Raw genomic sequence first — 22,813 nt, forward strand, 5'->3', positions numbered from 1 at the left:
CTTCATGCCCGTGCCGTGAGGCTCAGTGCTGGTCATCACCCAGGAGGAGGATGGGGTGCTGGGGCTGGAGGAGTGGAAAAGAGGAAGGAAGGTAAATGCTCCCTTGAGGAGGAGGAAAGTCTAGGGGCGGTGAGAAAGGATAGCACACCTCAAGAATTTTAACAAGGGGGAGGAAGTGGAAATGAACTCTGCTCTGTTTACTCTTTAATGATTACTCAGCACACGACCATTTGCAGAGCAGAAACAGTCCATCCTCATTAATCACAGATTCTCTACTTGTGAATTTGCCTGCTTGCTAAAGTGTATTTGTAACCCCCAAATCAATACTCATGGTACTTTTGAGGTCATTCGAGGATATATGCAGACTGGCAGAGAATTTGAGTTACCCACACTTAGGTTCCCAGCAGAGGTCATACCAGGTGCTGCTTGCTCTGCCTTCTCATTTCTGCTCTCAGAGTGTAAACAATGGTGTGTTATATGGTCTATTTAGTACCTTGTTTGGGCATTTTGTGCTTTGTTGGAGACTTCACAGTCTAAAAAGGATCCCCAAGAATAGTGCTAAAATATTGTCTAGTTCCTAAGTGCAAGAAGCCTGTAAAGTGCTTACAGAGAAAATGCGTATTAGATAAGTTTCATTCAGGCATGAGTTTTAGTGCTATAGGCTGCGAATGAAATGTTAATGAATCAATGATTTATGTTAAATAATGCCCTTTAAACAATAACTCAGAAGAAACAAGATTATGTATTAATGGGCTGATGAAAATGTTGGGACCCGGATCTCTCAGAACCTAACCCTTATTTCTCCCAGGAGCAATAGTTCAGTGTTTTCACAGACCATGAATATGTAACTATGGTGTTCAGAGACCCCATCACACTATGGGTCAAGTTGTTGGGGGTCGGGGGTGGGACACCATGGTCCACAGGACATTGGCTTCATCCTCACCTGCAGATCATTGGAGGAGCCAGATGCAAGAACCATAGAGCAGAAGGCTGGGGGTTGTGCTGGGGTGAAGGTGAGGACCAGCTCCATGGGGGAGAGTCGGGGGCTGTCAGGCTTCCTGTGGCTGCTTCAGGAAGGAATCTCAACACCTTTTTGTCTCTCCAGTAACAAGGGCATGGAACACCTGCTCAACATGAAGTGCAAAAATGTGGTCCCCGTCTACGATCTGCTTCTGGAGATGCTGAATGCCCACACGCTTCGCAGCAACAAGTCTTTGGTCACAGGGTCTGAGCGCAACCTGGTGGAGGACAGTGAGAGCAAAGAGGGCTCCCAGAACCCCCAGGCTCAGTGACGCCCAGCCCCGAGCTGTGGTCAGGCTGCAGAGGTCAGAGGCTGAAGTGTGAACTCCAGCATGAACTGTGAGCCCCGGCAGAAGGGGGCGGGCTTCCTTGGCTTTCTGCTATGTGGTCCTTCCTGTGGCTCCTCGATGCCATCTTTCCCCGACCTCCCCACCTCCTGGGAGTCAGGGTGCAAAAGCCAGTGCTCCTTGTCATCAGGGGGCAGAGTTTGAGTACAAGGTTTATGTCTGGCTTGGCCTCATGGGATCTCATTGTGGTCACTCTGTTACTTCCCATCTCCCTCCCATTCTTTGGAAAATATCTTAGGGATTTTGGAGTGACTGGAGGAAACTGACTTGGAAGGGCTGTCAAGGGAGAAAGGGGAGAAAATGCAGGACATGCGCAGAAGGGGACTAACCTTTTCTGTGCCACTTAAGCTGCCCTTTGAGTAGTCCTTTGTATACTGCCTTCTGGACTGCTTGATTGTAGAACTGGAAGCCACAACAACCGTCAGCTAACTGGTTCCACATGCCTACCTCACAGGCCTGTGAGGATGGATGGTCATACATTGCTATGATTCTGTCCAAGGCCAGAGGGAACGTGACCTAGGGAGCCAGTGGTCAGGCTGGGATGGGAGCCACATTCTTCCCCCAAGACCTTGCTGCTGCCTTCCTGCAGGTTCACCCCTGTTGGTTTGCATTCAGAGAGCCTGTGAATTATTTGGGGTGTGTGTGTGTGTTTCCACCTCCATGGAGAAGAAATGTGGAGATGTAAATACTCTGCTCCTGGAATTGCCTTTCTTAAAACTCTTGTGTCCCAAGGAGTTCAGCATGTGTGCTGGAGAAAGGACCAGTGTTTGCAGGAATGGGGTTTCTCCTTGGGTGTGGGTCAGCCACCGTGCTTCCCTGGGGCAGCCACAACTGCCATATCAGCCACCCAGGGGAGACAGGGACACTGCAGGCTGACTGCACTGTGTGCGTGAGGTGTGCTGATCCACAGAAGGATGAATAGCTACACACACGTCAGCATCAGCGTGTCAGGTTCAGGGTCAAACTGTATAGACGGGATGAGCACCCCACTTGAACAAGATTGTGAGCTCTATTAGAAAAGAGAGATAGTTAGGGTAATTATTTATAGCAAGAAAAAAGCCTTTTATACCCTACGGTTCTTTTAAAATATTTTCTTATCAGAACATTTATATGGTGGGTTGGGTGAAATAAAAACTTAGTAAAATATTAGTTCTTATTCCAAGTGGAACATAAATAGGACGTGATGATAAAGCACCTCTGAAATTACAATTTTAACTCATTTTTTAAAACTTTAAGTTTCCGTACAAATTTTCAGGAGCATAGTGAATGCATAAAGCGAGTTTACGTCTATACTTTGGAAGAGAGCAGTTTGATAATCATGTGTGATTTTTGTGATGTTTTTAAAAATTACCTTGTAATAGGAGATTAAACACATTTTCTTTTTGAAAACAGTAATACAGAATGAGCTCACCACAGTAAATCTAAGTCATTAGGAAGATTATATTCAATAACATAAGGTTGGTTTCTGCCAGTGTGATCTTGAATAATTGTTAATTTTGATATTGATGCAGTTTTACAAAAAATGTTGAGCAAAGCTGTATCAGAAACACTTGACCATGTACCAAGAAGAACAGTGTGTTATCTATATTCCGAGGGGATTTGACATTATTCTTAGTGACTCAATGTTGTAGCTTTAGTGAGATTCAGTACAGCAGATACTTTAGATTTTATAGGAATCAGGGAACCAGTGTTTTTTAGGTCAATTTTCTTTCTTTCCAGTCAGTGTAGGACCCCGTATGGCAAACAAGGGGATGGAGGCTAGAGAGTGGGAAGTGGGAGGCAAAGAAGGTAGTTATTTGAAGAACAATTATTTGCTGATGAATTTCTCTTAATTGTATTTATAAAAAAACTACCAGTTTGAAAAAAATAACATTAAAAAAAACAACAAAAATAATACAGAATGAGTTTCAAGCCACCACCCCACGACTGCATAATGAAGATTTACAGGTTGGATTTGGACGCCAAGGAAGGCATCCGATTGGTCTCGGGTGTCGAAGCACCTGTCTGTGCCAAACCCTGTGTGTCACCCACATGGCGCTTGCTATCATGAAAACTCCTTCAGTGCCCACTGCCCATCTCCCATAAACGCTCCTGTATGCTGCTTGAGGTTGCTTGTTTCACTGCATTTGGATTTAGCCCGTGAGGAGGATGTTAACGCTTTTGGTCATTTCTTCTTGGCTGTGATCTCACCTGGTGTGCTGGGGATACCGGTGAGTCAGTTCAACCTGAGAGGCTGCCCTGGTGCAGGGCTGTCTCTTAGACTGGCATCTGGGCCACGCAGGCAGTTGAGATAATATGGTATGTAGTTTAAAGGTATTCTTTGTTTTGTTTTGAATACCCTAGGGCCCTTTCCCCTTTTCAGATGTAGTGTATACATCTGTTCTTAGTCGCTCCAAATCCTTCCTGTAAGGATTGCAAACTGCAAAATCAGGCTGCTGTTTTTATGGGTTTTGAGTAAACCCTCCATGTTCATTTTAAAGATGAGCCATTTCTCTTAAATAGTGCTTTCTCTTAAATGTCTTCTATTTGGAGGGTATCTTATCACCCAAAGGGTATAATCACCCAAAGGGTTTCCCTGTTGGCTTAGACAGTAAAGAATCTTCCCACAATGAGGGAGACCTGGGTTCAATCCCTGGGTAGGGAAGATCCCCTGGAGGAGGAAATGGCAACCCACTCCAGTATTCCTGCCTGGGAAATCCCATGGACAGAGGAGCCCGGCGGGTTATAGTCCATGGGGTCACAAAGAGTCAGACATGACTGGGTAACTAACAGCAACCACCCAAATGGGCCATGGGCAACTTAAAATTCTCCCATAGCTAAGTACAGATTTCAGTGTTTTCAAGTTCAGTTTTTAAAAGTAATTAACTTGGGAGAATAGGACCTGTGACAACTGTAAATAAGAATTAACTGAGTATTGGGAAAAAAAATTACCAACCCAAATACATCTTCAGTTCAGTTCAGTTCAGTCTCTCAGTCGTGACTGACTCTTTGCGACCCCATGAATCACAGCACGCCAGGCCTCCCTGTCCATCACCAACTCCCGGAGTTCACTCAAACTCATGTCCATCGAGTCGGTGATGCGATGCTCAGCTTTGCCTTAGATTCATATGGTGAGTTTCCTTTCCTTCACTTTGATCATTTAATGTGAGAAACTTACTTGTGGGAGATAAGTGAGATTTGAGCTAAATTCCAAAAACATGTGTCTAATAAAGGAATCATATAGACAAATTTTAATAAAATAATTAACATGGAATATTCTTGATATAGAAAACACAGTGTTCACGACAGTGTTCATGCAGGTTCCCAGGAGAGCTGGCAGCCCGTAAAGAGAACCCTCATGGGCCCCCCCGGGAGAATGCACCGTGAGTTGTCCGCGTTCTGTCTCCCTCCGCCCTCACAACGTCCTCCCTGTCTGGCCTCAGGCCTCTCACACGCTCAGTGTCCACCAGGACGAACTGCAAAGGATTCAACCCTCAAATAATTTTGAACTGATTTTTCTTCAGAAATTAGGAACAGAAAATTAAGTTGTCAGCTTCAAAACATTTCTGGAGGGTCTTAATTGTATTTAAAAAATAATGCAAAATCAACAAAAGCTCTCTGGTGAGACAGTCTTTATCTGGGTTACTTCCTTTGCTAATTCAACTCGAAGGGCAATTATTTTTAGTTTCATAAAAAATTATTAGTTCCAATTCTTGGCAGAACTATGTTATATATTCATATATATATAATATATATGTAAAAGCTAAGTTGAAGCAATTCTAGAATGTTCTAGCATGTGAAAACAGTTTGGTTATTTTAATCTGCTAAGAAACTTGCATATATTAACGTTTTTTCAAATTCAAAGGTGAACCTTCAGTTTCTAGTCTATTTTGAAACCAAACATTTTTATATAAGATTTGACACATTTCTTTAAGCTGCTAAAAAATCTTAAAAGGACATTATAAAGGTTATATGAAGGAAATGATAAAAATACATTAATACCTAAAAATATTTGTGGAACACGGACTGTGTGCCAGACACAGTGCCTCATGCATTCATATTCAATCCCCATACTAATTGCTATTACCCCAGTTTTCTGACTGTGGAAACTAGAGTTCTAAGTAGATTTGCTCAAAGTCATATAGGGAGTAAGTGACAGAGCTGAACACAGGCAGTTGAAGTTCCAGTGCTGAAAGTAATCATTGCAACTTTAAAAAACTAAAGGAAAAATATGTTCAGACTGCAGAATCCACTTGTCAAATGCAGTCTGACATGTGTGGCTACTCTGTTTGAAAGTGGGGACTGCTTGTGGCCTCATTTCCAGAATACCCCTGTAGACAAGGAGTTTATACATGTGTAAAGCCCAGAGGGGTACACAGACCTGCCCAAGATCGTACAACTACTTATGGCAGAAACTGGACCTGAATTCAGGTCTTCAGCCTGCCCGGCAAGCACGGCTCCTGCTATAGACTTGCTTCCACAGGAGTCTGCTGCTTGAGTGTAGTCTCGGTGCATGGAGCAGAGATGATTATGTTGTGGTTCCTTCTACTGTACCATCTACCTTCTCCATGTAGATGGGATCTTTACAGAATAACAGCCCTGGAAACAGGTGGGGATAAAAGATGAATTCTCTCATCCCTGCCCTCCCATCCTGGGCTTCTAAGCTTGTGGGCAGCACTATTGTCGCTTCCTCCTGTCTGCTACTATTCCCCAGATGTGTTGCTGTAAGGTAGATTCCCTGGAAACCTACCTGTGTAAAATTCTCACACTTTTTAGGCACCATCGCTTCCTCACTGAGTCTGGTCTACTGCAGCACTTAAAGACATGCCTTTATTCGTAGAGCTCTCCAAGTTGCTGGAACTTTAGCTCCCGTGGCAGCTGGAAGATGTGCATTCTCTGCAGTGTTATCCTTATAACCCTTTTTGTTGAATTGGAATCAAGGATCCTTTTTCTTTTTCTGAATGCTTATTTATTTGTGGGGCCAGTCAGTGTTATGGGATGGTGGGCTTCCTTTATGGGAAGGACCAAAGTCTGATGATGCTAGTCCTGAACAGCTCCTGTGATCCTACAGTCTGGGCTGCTGCGTTTCTCTCTCTGTGCTGGGTGTCTAAGTGCCATGACTGTAGGTCCTCTAACTTTGTTATTTGATGATCCTGTGTACCTCAGAGCCCGCTATAATTTATGATTTTTTTTTCAGATGAATGCTTTGTACCATTAAGCAAGCTTTTAATTATGGGCCTTTTGACAAATGAATGTTTGCTGTTGTGTGAAAGCAGATTTTGGTATCTGCTTTCCATTCCTCCAGGTATGACTTTTTCTTTGCTGTGTGCCTTTAATGTCTATGGAACTGTTGCAGAAAGAAGTTTAATGTGACATAAGCTAAATAAAGTGGTTTTTTCCCCATAGTTTTGGTTTTAGAAATGTATTTGTTGGGAATATAAGAACTTTCGATAATTAGGCTAAGTCATCAGTGTTCCCAATCTATTCTGAATTCAATTCTGTTTTAGGTTTGCAGAGCTCTTTAAGAATTTGATGAAAATCAGACACTCTTTCGGGGAAAAGGCACATAAACAAAATGCTTACATATTGAATTAAACAGCAGCAATTTAATCTTTAGTCAGCTAATTTCACACTTGTGATTTATGAACGAATGCACTGTGTGATCAAGTAAAATGCAGCTCACAAATATAAAAGTCCTGGTATGCAATCCATCAGTTTAGGGCGTGACCTTCTAAACTTAAAAAGTGGTGGTAATATTTTCACTTAAATTTCCCTGTAGGGTTATTGTAATCTTTGAAAAGAGATGAATTATGTTAGAGTTAAGAGAGACTTGGAGGTTGCATGGTAAAATGAAGACAGATTCCCTTCAGCTGATCCCTTTACGCAAAGCTGCTGGTGAACTGTGCACGTCCTGGAGGGTCTGAGCCACAGCAGGGCCACCGGTGTTGAAGTCTGGGCTTCATCTACTGACAAGCTCCCCTGGCTCCCCTGAGGTTTGCACTTTGCAGAGAAGGAGGGCAGTATTGGGATTGCTTCCAGTCCATGTATCTCGTGAGTGTCAAGAGATGCAGGTTAGGACCAGGTAACCAAGCAACTTTTTTTTTTTTTTAAATATTCTTTTCCATTGTGGTTTATCACAGAATATTGATTATAGTTCTCTGTGCTATACAGTAGGACCTTGTTGTTTATCCACTCTCTATATAAAAGCTTGTGTCTGCTAACCCCAACCTTTCGTTCCATCCTTTCCCCAACCCCACCTTTGGCAACCACCAGTCTGTTCTGTCTGTGATTCTGTCTCTGTTTCACAGGTAGGTTCATTCGTGTCACATTTTAAATTCCACATATAAGGGATACCATATTGTCTTTCTCTTTCTGACTTGACTTAGCATGATAATCTCTAAGTTGTGTTTATGTTGCTGCAGCTGGTGTTATTGTTTTTATAGTTGAGTGATACAGCATATATGTACCACATCTCCTTTATCCCTGCATCTGCTGATGGACATTTAGGTTGTTTTGGCTACTGGGAATAGTGCTTCTGTGAACACAAGGGTGCATTTATCTTTATAAATTATAGTTTGGCTATATGCCCAGGAGTGGGGTGGCTGACCACTCTATTTTTAGCCTTCCTAAGGAGCCTTCATCAATTGCACCCCACTCCAGTACTCTTGGCTGGAAAATTCCATGGATGGAGGAGCCTGGTAGGCTGCAGTCCATGGGGTTGCAAAGAGTCGGACACGACTGAGCGACTTCACTTTCCCTTTTCCTTTCATGCATTGGAGAAGGAAATGGCAACCCACTCCAGTGTTCTTGCCTGGAGAATCCCAGGGACGGGGGAGCCTGGTGGGCTGCCGTCTGTGGGGTCGCACAGAGTCGGACATGACTGAAGTGACTTAGCACCAGGAGCAGCAAGGAGCCTTCATACTATTTTCCACAGTGGTTACACCAATTTACATCCTCACCAACAGTGTAGGAGGTTCCCTTTTTTCCACACCCTCTCCAGCATTTGTTATTAATTTTTTTACTGAGGCATAACTGATTTACCATGTTGTTAGTTTTTGGTGTTTATCAAAGTGACTCTGTTACACATATATCCACTCTCTTTTAGATTCTTTTCCCATATAGGTCATTACAGAGTTCCCTGTGCTATACAGTAGGTCCTTATTAGTTATCTGTTTTATATCTAACAGTGTATATGTGTCAATACCAACCTTCCAGTTTATCCCTCTCCCACCCTTACCCCTCAGTGACCATAAGCATATTTTCTAATCTGTAACTACTTTGCTTTTGTAGATAAGTTCATTTGTAGTTATTTTAGAGTCCACATATAACCCACATCATGATATTTGTCTCTCTTACTTCACTCAGTATGAGAATCTCTAGGTCTATCCATGGTGCTACAAAAGGCATTGTTTTGTTCTTTTTTATGGCTGAGTAATAGTCCACTGTGTACGTGTGTGTGTGTGTGTACGTGTGTGTGTGTGTGTATACACACAGGCCACATCTTCTTTACCCATTCCTCTGCTGATGGACATTTAGGTTGCTTCCATGTGCTGGCTATTGTGCATGGTGCTGCAGTGAACACAGGGCTGCACTGTAGACTTTTTGATGATGGCTGTCAGTGTCAGGTGGTACCTCATTGTAGTTTTGATTTGCTTTTCTCTAGTAACGTTGAGCATTTTTTCCCATGCCTATTGGCCATCTGTCTGTCTTTGAAAAAAAAGTCTATTTAGGTCTTCTGTCCATTTTTGGATTGGGTTTTTTTTGTTGTTGTATGAGCTGTTTGTATATTTTGGAAATGAAGCCCTTGTTGGTTGCATTGTCTGCAAATACTTTCTCCCATTCTGTAGGTTGTCTTCTTGTCAAATGGTTTCCTTTGCTATGCCAAAGCTGGTTAATTTTGATTAGATTCCATTTATTTTTATTTCTATTGACTTGGGAGACTGACCTAAGAAAACACTGGTGCCCTGTATGTCAGAGAATGTTTTACCTATGATCTCTTCCAGGAGTTTTACGGTATCATGTCTTAAGTCTTTAAGCCATTTTATTTTTGTGCATGGTGTGAGGGTGTGTTCTAACTTCACTGATTTACAAGCAGATGTCCAACTTTCCCAGCACCACTTGCTGAAGAGACTGTCTTTTTCCCACTTATACTGTTGCCTCCTTGGTGGAAGATCAATTGATTGTAAGTGTGTGGGTTTATTTCTGGGCTCTCTATTCTGTTCCATTTGGATCAGTAACAATACACTCTTCGTCTGGGTGGGAAATAGACAGTGGTGCTGGAATTGCAGGAAAGGCAGATGGCTTTGTCTGTTAACATTCATTAAACACTATGTGTGAGTTGGCTCTGGAGGGAGCTGGGGATGAAAAATCTGAGTGAAATGATCCTTTCACATCCATCTTGTGCTGCCCCCATCACCCCTACAAAGCAGTAGAATATAAGTCTTAGCTCAAACTTAGTAAAACCCATAAATCCCCTCAAATATTTTTAAAATAATTTTTTGCTCTATGGAGGATTACACATGACATTTAATGGCTTTGTAAATATAATCCACTATGACAAAGGTATGGCTTTTTTGTTTTGTTTTAATGAGAAACATCTGAGTTGTACATATCACAAACAGCTTCAGGTTTCTGCACCAGTCCCCCATGGTCAAACAGTTAAAACCTGAAGCATCACTTTAAGTGTGAAAAAGTCTTACAAAATTAACTTACAAAAATGTCCCTATCAAGTCCGTGGATTGGCATTTACTGTACATTAGTCAAAAAAGCTCAAGCTAAAATTTGTTTTAAAAAAATCAAAGTTTACATTATTCATACAGATTCTGCATTGTTAAAAAATATGCACAAATAACCACATCCATGCAATATAATTTCTTTAAAAATTTAAAGCAGTATAAAGAGCAGACTTAAGTACTGAACAAATCATTTTGTTTTTATAACCTGGAGCTTAAGGTTGCTGCTGACTGAAGTAAAATTAATTCTAAACAAACATCTTAAATATGATTGTTTCAATCAATCAGCCAAGGGTGTGTGAGTTTATGAACCATTTCCAAGATGGAATCTGCTTGTTTCTGTAATATATATACTATGTGATGAATACTACTGTTCACTGACCATATTCACTACATTTTAATAATGTGGTTTGACAAATCAGAATTCACAAAGTGCTTGGCTCTTCAGGAAACTGCTGTTTCCAAAGATCCCGAATCCAATCAATTGAGCTTTGCCAAACTGCCCCGAGTGACTGCTGCCCAGGGTCCTGAGAGAGGTCTCCAAAGTCAAGCCCAGAGGGAGGTATCCACAGCTGGTGGCCCTTGGACAAATGCTCAGAGTCAGTCACAGGTTGGACACCAAGTCAACAGGCTGATGGCATGGCACTGCGGGCCAGGCCGAGCCTCTATGTGGGGGGTGGCCCGTTGGTGTACCGCAGCATGGGGTAGAAGGACCTGGCAAAGTTGTTAGCCTGAGTGCAGCTGTAGTCCTCTTCAGAGGAGGGCAGCAGACAGGCCAGGAACAGCAGCAGCAGCAGGAGCAGCTGGAGGGGCAGTGCCGCCCTGATCACCCGAGAAAGGAAGGAGCGCTGGGGCTTGGAGCTCTCGGGGGCAGCGGGACCGGGCACCCTGGCAACAGAGGAGGTGAGAGCTGACTGGGAGTTTCCGGAGACATCCCGTCACCTGAGCCCCTGCTTGTGTAAAGACCTGGTTAAGACTCTGTGTTCCCAATGCAGGGGGCCTGGGTTTGACCCCTGGTCAGGGAACTAGAGCCAGCATGCTGCAACTAAAAGATTCCAAGTTCTGAAACTAGGACCCAGCACGGAAGAGAAGCCTAGCTCTACCCTTTCTAAATGGTAGAAAAGCAGTTTTTACAAAGACCTTGAGAGAGGCATTGGCAAGCCTGCTCGGGGAGAGTTTAGGGCGGGAACCCACTGCTGTTACTGTGATACAGTTACCTGCTGGTGGTCTTGTTCTTCTCTTTTGTAGTTTTCTCTGCTTCGAACTGCTGGATAAGAATAATCCAATTAGTAAAGGGAAGATAATTTAGTTCTGTGAGTGATAAAACATTCTTTCTTAAGTTATACATGTTTCTTAGGTTGTCTTCCTGTCAAGCTTTTGAGACTAGAGTATTACGTTCGAGATTACACTCTGAGGTAAGAAAATATTGGGTTAAACTAGCAAGAGTATCACTTTTCCAGCCTGTTGAGCTGTTGCTGATGGAGAGATCAAGAAGCCCCTTCATTGCCCGGAGGGCTCCCAACTTCCATAATCCCAGGGAAGGTACTGAGCACAGGACAGCCTTTCAGTTAGGTCTTAGAAGTTTTTTTTTCCTCCAAATCTTTGGAGTAAGCCACTCCACTGATCAGCAGATTGAAGCAGAAATCTGCACTATCGTGAAATACTGGAAGGGGGCGTGGAGGTCCAAGTCCCTGTCATCTCAATAACTTTCAACAGTAACTAGTGTGGTTCCCCTGGCGGAAAGGGGCTCTCACCTTGGCTTGGGGAGCTGGTGCAGATGCTGCTAGAGGCTCTCCGTGGTCTACCTCATCCACGCTGTGCAGAGGTGAGTCTGGGTTCTGAAATCCACACAAGAGTTCAGGGAAACGGAAGGCTCTGAAAAGTCTCAAGAGCACAGAACCTGCTTCCTGCAGTTTCTTCACTGTACCGCTTACCCCTCCCCGACTCTGATCTTTCTAGAAGGAGAGGCTCTTTAGTGTGCTCACTCCCGGCTTCTAAAATGTCCTTTCTTAAGACTAGAGGGACTGTAATCAAGGTGAGGCCAGTCACATGCATTAAAAACCCGCAGCCCACATGAGCAGGGACAGACAGCTGGGCACATGATCTGGGCTGCACAGAAGGGGAGATGTGTCCTCTGGGATGGAGGGGAAGGGCTGCCCTACATCTGGTGAGTCTCCTGTTCTGAGCTGAACCACAGTTTAGAGAAGGTAGACAAATCAGAGTGGTCAGAAGAGAGTGACCAGGACAGTGGGAGGCCCAGGAACTGTCACGTGAGCAAAGTGAGGGCATGCAGGCAGAAATGACGGAGGGGCTTGGCTTGCTTTCCACACGCCCCCCAGCCACACTGCTGGCTGCTGCTGTTACCTCCTCATAGATGACAAAACGACTTTAAAGAGCTTTGGTAACTTGTTCAGGCCATTTGGCAGAGGGGCAGGAATCCTCCCTCCCCTAGCAGGGCTGCAACACAGCTTTTCCGTTTGCATCTAACAGCACAATTTTATATTTAAGAGCTACAAGGGGACTCACCTGGCTTCGCTGCAAGGACACTAAGTCTTGGGACACTTGCTCAAGTAACTGTTTGAGTTTCTTCTCAATAACATGGACCTTCTCTTCAGCCTCAATGTAGTCTTCTCCATGCCCCTTGATAAGCAGGGTGCTGGAAATCTCTTGTAAGGAGTTTACTTGAGGTTGACGTTCCACTAGCTCCTTTTCCAGTTGCTAGGAATAAAAAAGTGTGTAAAACAGTTGCTTATCAAAAGGGAAGCAAGTGTGGCCAGAGCCGCTTTCTCAGTGCTGGGAAAGTTCTGGGATGGATGGTGGCTGGTGCACATCCAGAACCACCCCCTCTCCTATTTGCTGGTCCCAAGCTTGGCATCATCTAGATAGCAAGTTGGTCACACTCCATCCCTATTTTTTAAAATTCCTTGTCATTCTGGAGATGTGATGCTGGGAAAATTAGAGGAAATGAGTGAGATGGTGGTTTGGGAAGACTAGGCCCTCATCCAGTAATGGTAGGAAGTCGAGAGAAAATCTAAAGTAGATAAATTCAGAGAGCGCAGCTTATGGTTAGAAAGAGAGGGATCAAGTGAATCTGCTTGTATTGTCTTGCTCGATGTCTAAAGTGGTAGCCACTAGACAATGTGTGTCTACTTAAAGTAATTAAGTCCACGGCTCTGGAGAGTGGGGCTTTACAAAGATTTTAACACAAAAAATATTTTTTAAACAATGACCAGCATTTCAATTAAATTTAAAATATTAAACCACATACAAATGCATGGATAAAAATGTCACCCTGAGTGCAAGTGAGAATTTATGGGTCTCATCTTCACTTGCTGGTGAAACATACACAAACAAAACTACCCCCCCCTCCAGGAAAAAGTATATGTGGATATAGCAAATTCATATAGCTCATCAGGGCTGCAGAGCAATCAAACACCGTATTTCTTCCCAAATGAGCTCTATTCACAAGGGAAAAAGACTTTAAACGACCTTAAGGTTCTCAGGATATTGCTAAACGCCTATAACCCCAGTTCTACAGTGGTTTAGACTTCCTGCTCTGGACCACGGCGCTTCATCCTTGCACTCATCCCACTTCAGTGGAGGGATGCCAACCCGGAACATGAGGGCAGAACACCGTGGACATTATTTCCAGAAATGCCAGGTGAGGCCACTCAGTACTGAGGTCCTGCACAGGCCAGTGGCAGCGCAGGGTCCCTTAGGTGGAAACTTACCATGAGTTGTTCCTGACACGCCAGGAGAACCTGGGGGTCTGCCTCCGGGTCAGTGACATGAGCCTTCTGCCGCCGGCTCTCAGCGCTCGCTAACCACAGCAGCAGACTTTGACTCAGCTGGTGAAAGTCCTTCAAAACAACAGACATCAGAGCACTGCCCTTTCTCAGTCTGGGAAGGCAGGCGTGCTGGGAAGCAGCTTGCTATTGACAATCCATCAACATCACTTGCTCTTCTGGGTTTTATTCAGTGACTAAAAGGGCCAGATTTAAACTAGATGCCAGGGCGCCCCCGCCCCAAAGGAGGGAAAGCAGGACAGGAAAGCACTTGGCACGTCCCAGGAGGCATGCTGAACTCTGCCAAGTGCAAAGTGTTAGCTGAAAGGTGGGTGTCAGGATGCCCCACACAAATTACTCAAATCAATGTGCTGATTCAGTGATTGAGGGAGACCCCTCAACTGAACAGACTATGGCCCAGGGACAGATCTGCATGTAGGCTCATTGGTGGGCTCCTGTTCTCTAAGATGGGGTCAGAGCTAACCTGGGCTGGCCATTTACTGTGTGTCAGGTGCTGGGCCAAGGTTACACATGTGTAGCTGTAGAAAATACCCTGTGAGGTAGGCACTGGAATAATCCCCATTTTTCAGATGAGAAAACTGAGGTCTAGAAGGTTCAGTGCTTTTCCCCACAGTCACACAGCTACTCAAGCTACAGAGCTGGGTTAAGCTGCCTCCCTGTTCCAGGGCCAGATCGCTTAATCATTCTGCTAACCAGCCTTCTTGGCAAAAGGACAGACACGGTGCAGTGCTGGTGTGACATTTCCAGCCTACTGGAACGCTTTCTGGAACCCGTATACTATGGGTGGGCCTGGGCGGCAGAGTGGGAAACGCAGAGTGAGCATCAGGTAACTGAGAAGACAGCAGGTGGGCCTCTTGGGAGACAAATGGTAAAGCACATGCTTCTTAAGCACCAGCCATATTTGGCTGTGCCAGAGCAGCCTGACGATGATAAAAATATCTCTCCTCCCGCCCATGTGGGCCTGGCTGTGCCCCGGACTAGGCCTTGAGCACTGGCTCGGTGCTGAGTCGGCATACCTGGCACTGCATGAGCGACCGCCGCAAACCCTCTCTCCAGCTCTCCACTGCGCCCAGGGCCGTGTTCCAGCGCAGGGTCAGCTGCCCGACTCTATCTTGGAGTTCTTTGGACTCGGCGCTCTCGCTCTGCAGAAATTCTTTGCTGTTCACGTTGACGGAGACCACTAAGGCCTTGTAGGTGTCAAAGGCTTTCAGCATCTCCTACCACAGAGGGAAAAGGCTGGGTCAGGCACTCTGAAAACAGTGATGTGGGGTTCATTTTGAACCCCTGTGGGGAACAGATCTTCCAGACAGTCCTCCGAGCTTTGGCCCCAGACACGAGAGCAGCGTGGCCTGTGACTGGCTGAGAGGCATCAGGTGAGGCAGCTGCCATACAAGGTCACAACTTGGCTGGCCAGCTGACCAGGCCCAGGGCGGCGGCCTGTCTCCTGGTGGACCAGCTATACCGGAGGCATGAATGGACCCCCTGACCTCTATTTGGCTTAATAACATTTCTGGATCAGATTAAAAGTCTTCCAGGTAAAACACATGAAGCTATCCAGCATTTGCCTCTTAGGTATCACAAAAGTGTTATTTCTTTGAATGAATGGTAACCCCTGATATATCAAGGCACAAAGGAAAACAATGGTACAAATGTGAAGACTGCCTGGATACCCCAAAACTCCTATCCTGGGTCCTCTTAGGAGACCAGGCTCATGTGCAGAGCACTCCCAAAGTGCAGGGTTCAAACCACCCCTCTCCTAGGGCTAGTTCTGGTGGGGCCAGGGCTGATTGTGTGGGTGACAGCTCTGCTATAACTCCTGATCTGAGCTACAGATCAGGCTACAGAATTTGTCAGTGGGTAAGCCATCTTTCTCCCCACCCTCAACACCACCCCCAGTGCTGCCTGCACATAGTTTGGAAAGGTATTTCTAAGCTGCCTGCCCATGGCCACTGGTGCCTCCATAAGAGTCTAGGGGCCCACTCTGCAGTCAGATCGGAGATGCACCTCCCCAGCACTGCTCTGGGCTTTGGGATCATTTGGAGATTCTCCTCTGAATTAAAATACAAATCTTCATCCATCTCCTTGCTGGTTTCAGAAGTGAAGCAGGAGAGACTACTGAGCACAGCTGCCTGCACGCCGCCCCTGACGCAGCAGCAGATCTAACGTGCTCTTATACACAGCCAGTGTCTGCACGTGCGTTCTGAAGCCCTCTTCCCCGCCACACTCTCGCTCACCTTCAGCTTCTTCACTTGGAGTTCCATTTCCTGCATATCAGAGGGAGGTTCTGCCAGCTTTAACGTCTCCAGCTCTGCTCCAGTTTTTTCCAGCCAAGGGGTGATGTTGCTGATATCAGAGTTCAGCTTCTGCAGATTTTGTTTTTTTCTGAGCTTATTGTGAAGTTCTTGTGCTTGGATCAGTTCCCATCTGTCAAAGGCACCTGGAATAAAAAAGCCGCCAATAAAAAGAAGCAATAATGCAAACAGATTTCTCTGCTTCCAACTAATTCAGGGTCACGGTGATAAAACCTGGAGGTGATGTTCCTTGCAAGAGGCCCAGGGTTTGGGGGTTAACGCTTCCCCCGAATGTGGAACAGCACGTTTCCTCCGCTCGGGTTCAAGGCCTGTGCCAGTGTACTCTCACAGGGCCTGGGACAAGGTGCAGAGTGGCTAGGAGGCCCAACATGTTGCCAAGATACACTGTGGTCCCATGTTCAACACTCCAGTTCATGCTGTATTTAAGATGCTCTGTCCTCCTGTCCATGAGTGATCAGGTCAATGCTATGAACTTGACTTAGTGTCAGTTGAGTTGTTACTTTTATGGTAAAAGGAGACACCTGACACACACTAATTGTCATCTTCATGTCTGATCTTTACACACAAGCAAAGTCACGCAGGTGCAAACAGGCCCTTCATCATATGAGACTCATTTTGTCAATATTTAAAGAATAGTTGTGAAAGTAAAGTGAATAACCTAGGAATTTGTTCATAAATATAAGTCAGCTGTATCTAAAATAACATTGGCTGCTCTAGGTCAAGTTCAGAAGTTTGGTGAATCAGGTAATTGGTCAGTTCCTAGTTAATGCTCTGTTGAGCAGAGACTTAGAGTAAATGTCTAAGCAACCCAAGACATAGTCTCTGCCTCTGAACAACTGCCTGATCTAACTGTACCTGGCTGCTGCCCAGTGAGGGCGGCCAGGTCCTCGTCTTCCTGCTGTGCACTGCCAGTCAGAACCCCTGGATCTTCCTTGCCACCTTCAGTCCCTGGAGACAACAGCAGTTTTACCTAGAATGAGACAAATTTTACATTACCATCTATAAATTTTAAAGGCTGTCTGAAGACTGTCTTGGTTCATAATGAAGATCCGGGAGCCCTTTCCTTCAAAGGGTAGCTTGTTGGTAATACAGAGGTATTTAAGTATATGGGTAGCATTTGTAAGGAGCAGAACTGATGGCAAAAATAAAGTCTCATCAAAGGCCCAGGGAGGGGGAAGCAGGTGATAGGTCAATGTTGGGAACAGAATGGCCTGATTTAATGTGAGGCTTCCTAATGTTCCCCTATTGAACTGTGCAAAAAGACCAAACAATTGTTGAGCCTACCAGACTGTACTGTGTTAGCACTTTTACATTTGCAGGTTTTTACAAAATTTTCATTATCCCTCCCAGTCACTCTGTAGAACTGGTTGGCATTATCATCACCAGGAATTGGAAACAGAGCACAAATCTGCCAACTAGGGTCCTTCGTGACAAACCTTTACCTTTCAGAGAATATACTGACTCTTCTGTTATCACAGAGCTGATTGCGCTGTTTCCTCGGCCTTCCCCAAAATAAATGTATCTTTTTCAGAAAAGTCATGTTTTTTGGATTGTGTCCATATGGTCTATTTATGTGGAATGAAAGAAAAGAAAAAAAAAAAAACACACAAAAGCCAAAACCCTCTCAGATTTGTGGTTGCAGACACATCCAAAAAGGGTTGAGCTTTTGAAAGTGGCCAGGTAATAACACAAGCATAGTCACCTGGAGAGGCCACACCATACGCCCTGGATGTAAAGCAAAAAGTGAGGTGCTGGGGTCTCCCCCTGGGGCCATCGAGTCTTACTGTGCACCACAAAGGGACAGAGGTAAAATGATAACTGCTTGCTGAAGAGTTTCTGAGTTGGGTACAGACAATCCATTATCAATTGACTAGGGTCTGACCATGTTTAGGCAGAATCTTTTCCACTGTCTAGCAACATTCACTCCTACATGTAGAGGGGACTTTGAGGATGAATCTAGTGATGCTCACATCACTTCTGGGTTCTCTAAGAGATGACACTAAAAATGTATGAGATGTTTTAATTTCGACTTGCTGGTCACTAATTCTCAATACTGAGAATGATCTGGGGCCAACATTAAATCCTAGGCTTGGCTGGCCCCCAACAGCTGCATAACCAGGGCACGGCAAGGACTTACGTTGCCTGAGGAACATGTAACCAAGAAGAAACAGTCAGCAGCAGAACAACGAGAACAACAAACCGTATACAGTAGAGCTAATAATGCTGGTGACCACTTCTGAGGGCCTTGCTTATATTTTCATACACATTAATCCTAGCAACAGTTATGTAAGGTAGGTTTTTGTTTTTAAATGAGTTTTTATTGGAGTAGAGTTCCTTACACTGTTCGGTCAATTTCTGCTACATAGCAAAGTGAATCAGCTATATGTATAGGTATATCCCCTCTTTTTTGGATGTCCTTCCCATTTAGGTCACCACAGAGTAAGTACTGAGTAGAGTTTCTTGTGCTATACAGTAGGTTCTCATTATTTATCTGTTTTATACATGGTGGCTTGCCTGGTGGCTCAGGTGGTAAAGAATCTGCCTGCAGTGCAGGAGACCCGGGTTGGGAAGATCCCCTGGAGGTGGAAATGGCTACCCATTCCAGTATTCTTGCCTGGAGAATCCATGGGCAGAAGAACCCTGGTGGTCCATGGGGTTGCCAAGAGTTGGACACGACTGAGCGACTCACACACATGCGTGGTAGTGTGTACATGTCAGTCTCAATCTCCCGATTCATCCCATACCCTCTTCTCCCCTTGGTGTCCATATGTTTGTTCTCTTATGTCTGTGTTTCTATTTTTTCTTTGAAAATAAGATCATCTATACCATTTTTCTGGATTCCACATATATGCGATATTATATGATATTTGTTTTCCTTTTCTGACTTTATGTAAGGTAGGTTTATATTCAGGTAAGGAAGGCTTACAGAGGTAAGTTTAAGTGCTTACAGCTCTAGAGCAATTTCCTCATAGGGCTGGGAATCAAACCCAGGTCTACTATTTGTTCAGTCCCTCAGCTGTGTTTGACTCTTTGTGACCCCATGGACTGCAGCACGCCAGGCTTCCCTGTCCTTCACTGTCTCCCAGTTTGCTCAAACTCGTGTCCACTGAGTCAATGATGCCATCAACCAGCTCATCCTCTGTCTACCACTGCACACTGGCATCTTTCTGAATAGGAAGTCACAATTTTTTGACTAGAATGTATGTGCTGTGCTTAGTCACTCAGTCGTGTTCAACTCTTTGTGACCCCATGGACTGTAGCCCACCATGTTCCTCTGTCAAGGCAAGAATACTAGAGTGGATTGCCATGTCCTTCTCCAGGGGATCTTCCCAACCCTGGGATTGAACCCAGGTCTCCTGCATTGCAGGTGGATTCTTTATCGACTGAGCCACCAGGGAAGCCCAGGAATACTGGAGTGGGTAGCCTATCCCTTCTCCAGGGGATCTTCCCAGCCCAGGAATTGAACCGGGGTCTCCTGCATTGCAGGTGGATTCTTTACCAGCTGACCTACCATAATCGAGGTGAATATATCAAAGGTTTGGGAGCTCAGGAGCAGCTCAGGAATGCCACCACTTTGCTTCTCTGTTGTTTGCACAGATGACTGACTCAACAGTAAATACCACAGTCATCGTATGTCAACACTCAAAGATGGTGTTTGGCCAGACACCCATCTCTAAGTCTAGTCAGTTATGCCAGAGTCTTCATGAAGTATGTCACCATGGGAAAACCAACCCCAAATAGGCCTAGCAGGGGAGCACATGCAATATACACCAAAATCTCTCTCTCTTTAAAAGTTTCAGCTGTAACTCATGGATGTGGGTTATATTCTCAGTGGGGTCAAGACTTACATAGGCTGGTTTATAAGGGGTGCTGGAATCAGAGGGGATGGGTTGAACATTCCTGTCACCTCCCATTTGTTTGTAGCGACGCTTGGGACAGGAAGGACTGTCAGGAACATGCCACGAGGGGCCTTCAGAAATGGATTTGCCTGAAACAAAAAAATGGCAAGTGATGGTCCATTCTCTCCAACCAAAGGATTCATATTTAGTTACACAAAAAAGGTCATGGGTAACATGGCATCAGGTTATAGTATAATATGAGTTCTGCAGCTTTCCTTGCAAAGCATGCATGTTTGCAAAATGTCAGTATGTCCCAGAAGGGGATGAAATGAGACTCATGCAACTGAGCGACACTGGGCCTTCACTAGGTGGGTTCACGATGGAGCACAACAAACATGATCTGCTGTGAGGTGAATGGCCTTTTGGAGCCGGGGGCCTAGTGGCAGGGGTGCTGGCAGCGAGGCTGGGTCTGGGGGCCGAGAGAACTGAAGATCTCTCAGGAGTGCGAGGAAGAGTGAACATCAGGGTAGATTCAAGGACCCCAGGGGCGCTCGTGGCTCTAGCCAACCACTGCAGGTAGGGATGGAGCAGGGAAGGAAGAGCAGAGCTGAAAGTCAGGGAGACGAAGGTGTCTTCTCCTGTGGCAAAGGCAGCGGTACCCACACCCCCCACTCCCCACCCTCTTCCCAGGAAATCACCGTAAGCAAGGTAGTGGTTCCAAACCAAGCCACCCTGAAGAAAGCTTGGCCCATGCCAAAGGACTTGAGTTAGATGGAGAGAAAAATTTAAAAAGGCACCGTGAAGAACTCCCTTCCGCATGGGCCTGAGGGGGAGGAGAAGGATGGTGTGGAGACTGCTCTGGTCTGGAGGGTTTTGCATGGAGCACGAAGCTATGTGTGAGTATGGCAGTGCGAATACACCATGACGCAAGGACCAAGGCCCATGGTGTCCACAGAAGGCAGAGGTCAGACATGACATGGGAGCAAGGTTTAGGATGCGGTGCGTGCCACAGGACGCTGCCATGTTGAGACACATGCATGGGCAGGGGCCTACCAGAAGACGCTTTCAAAGTTTTTGTGGTCATTTTAAGATATGCCTCAGGATTTTCAAGGATTTCTATATCTGAAAAAGAACAATGTCATTTTCCTCACTGCAGGCGCTGTAGACAAATGTCCAAGTATTAAAACAGTAGAAACATTGTCACCTGGGAGGAGAAAAGTAACTATCCTTCATCTGTTTTATTAAAAAGATTTTAAAAAACAGGATTTTTTTTTTTTTCAGCCAACTCCTGACCATCCAAAGTAGTGGTGGGGGAGAGGAACTGCATAGAAAGGGCAGAGACAATCCCTGATAACTCTGCAAAACTCAACTGAGAAGTCCACTGATGAGCCTCCAATATCCAGAGCCATCATCAAACAGCCTTCACATCCGAATGTGGATTTTATTTTTCCCTTTCATTCCATCAGTAATAGGAATGAGCCAGCTCTCAGGTAGGTCAAAGGCAGGCAGGACAGACACAGCAAGCCACAGGATGTCTGGTCAACCACAGGCTGCACTCTGACTACCGGGAGCTGGGCGTGTGGCTTGGGTGCTAAGAACTCAGCCACCTGTGTCCATACCTGACAGTGCAGTGTAGTACGGGCCCTCCTCGTCTTCCTCGTGAGAGGAGGAGCCCCCCACGTCGCCTGTGTGGTCCCACTCCAGGGGGATGGAGTCCACGCTGACAGGGGTCTCACAGCCAGAGCGCTCGGGCCCCAGTGCTGGGGGAACCAGTTGGCAAAGGGACTGTGGGGAGGAGGTCTCCTCGCTTGCTCCCCTTTTACGCCAAGAGTCGTCCTGGATCTCTCTGGGGTCTTCCACGTCAGTCTCGTTCTCAGAGGCCTCCTTTTCATCTTCCAAGCCCTAGAACAGGGGTGTCCAGTTTTCAGAATTAACCAAATCATAGCCTGTTGCCACGATGCGGAGTGTCAGTAGCTAAGTCTGCCCAACTAGCAGCTCCTGAGAATGGCCACCACCAGTGTTTCTGAGGAGACTTTGAAAAGAATCAGGTCCCCACGCCCTGTCTGTGGTTATTCCAATTTAGAGTATCAAGTGTGGGACCCAGGATCCGTATTTTCCAAAACTCTACCTTCTTTCCTTGCAAAACCGGAAACTTGATCATCTAAGTTAAATATGTTTATATAGAAGATAAGGAAATGGAGGACAAAGTTTCACTGATGGTTAATGGTAGCTTCATCTAAGAATCAGAAAATTAAAACACAATTTTAAAGGTCATTAGCATGTTCTAAAAGGAAATTCACAATATCATGGACCAGCTCTTTCTTCTTGTCCTCCAATCTTCTTGTTCCAGATACAGAATTTTATTCCCCTATGTTACAATTACTTTAAGAAAAATGACTCTATATGGTTATGTTATAAAATGAAGGAATTGAGGGTAATTTTTAAAGAAGTTATGTTTCAAGTTGGCCAGATGGGAGACATAAAGATAGAAAAGGTGGCCAATCGTGTTGGTCAGTGGTCACCAATGAAACTTCTGGCAGAGGCAGTGAACTGTAAACAATGGCCTTGATTCCACCTGAACGTCCCAGAGGTGACTCTCTCCAGGGAAACATCACAACTTCTTTGGAAAGCTGGTCTTTTGGTGCTTCAAAGGTGAGAATAAAGCACTAGAAAGGCACAAATATTGAGATACAGAAAAAGGCCGATACATCACCAAGCTACTGCCAGAAGCAAAACCAGGACAGTTATCATCATATCCTGGGGGTACTGACACAGGCC

The 22,813-nt window shown here is 45.2% G+C and overlaps 2 protein-coding genes across 13 annotated transcripts in view; one reads left to right on the forward strand and one right to left on the reverse strand.

The window, feature by feature from the left end:
- Positions 1-1,424, forward strand: part of ESR2 (estrogen receptor 2) — a 47,759-nt gene extending 46,335 nt beyond the window's left edge. For both annotated transcript variants that reach the window (XM_055436379.2, XM_088840286.1), the window contains one exon: positions 1,106-1,424. In XM_055436379.2, coding sequence (XP_055292354.2) covers positions 1,106-1,292 — 187 coding nt within the window. In that variant the 3' untranslated portion in view covers positions 1,293-1,424. The remainder of the gene's footprint in view (positions 1-1,105) is intronic.
- An 8,487-nt stretch (positions 1,425-9,911) lies between these two features.
- SYNE2 (spectrin repeat containing nuclear envelope protein 2) overlaps positions 9,912-22,813 on the reverse strand; it is a 330,412-nt gene continuing 317,510 nt past the window's right edge. For 9 of the 11 annotated variants that reach the window (XM_055435962.2, XM_055435957.2, XM_055435959.2 and 6 more), the window contains 11 exons: positions 21,655-21,937; positions 21,089-21,157; positions 20,045-20,184; positions 17,052-17,166; positions 16,119-16,321; positions 14,901-15,101; positions 13,810-13,938; positions 12,605-12,796; positions 11,833-11,916; positions 11,296-11,345; positions 9,912-10,966 (listed from right to left, as the gene is read on the reverse strand). In XM_055435962.2, the coding sequence (XP_055291937.2) occupies positions 10,744-10,966; positions 11,296-11,345; positions 11,833-11,916; positions 12,605-12,796; positions 13,810-13,938; positions 14,901-15,101; positions 16,119-16,321; positions 17,052-17,166; positions 20,045-20,184; positions 21,089-21,157; positions 21,655-21,937 (1,689 nt within the window). In that variant the 3' untranslated portion in view covers positions 9,912-10,743. The remainder of the gene's footprint in view (positions 10,967-11,295; positions 11,346-11,832; positions 11,917-12,604; positions 12,797-13,809; positions 13,939-14,900; positions 15,102-16,118; positions 16,322-17,051; positions 17,167-20,044; positions 20,185-21,088; positions 21,158-21,654; positions 21,938-22,813) is intronic. The other 2 variants (XM_055435961.2, XM_055435963.2) reach the window with 2 other exon arrangements.

This window comes from Moschus berezovskii, chromosome 9 (genome assembly GCF_049115385.1).
Source record: "Moschus berezovskii isolate FMDL1 chromosome 9, NW_MosBer_1.0, whole genome shotgun sequence".
NCBI lineage: Eukaryota > Metazoa > Chordata > Mammalia > Artiodactyla > Moschidae > Moschus > Moschus berezovskii.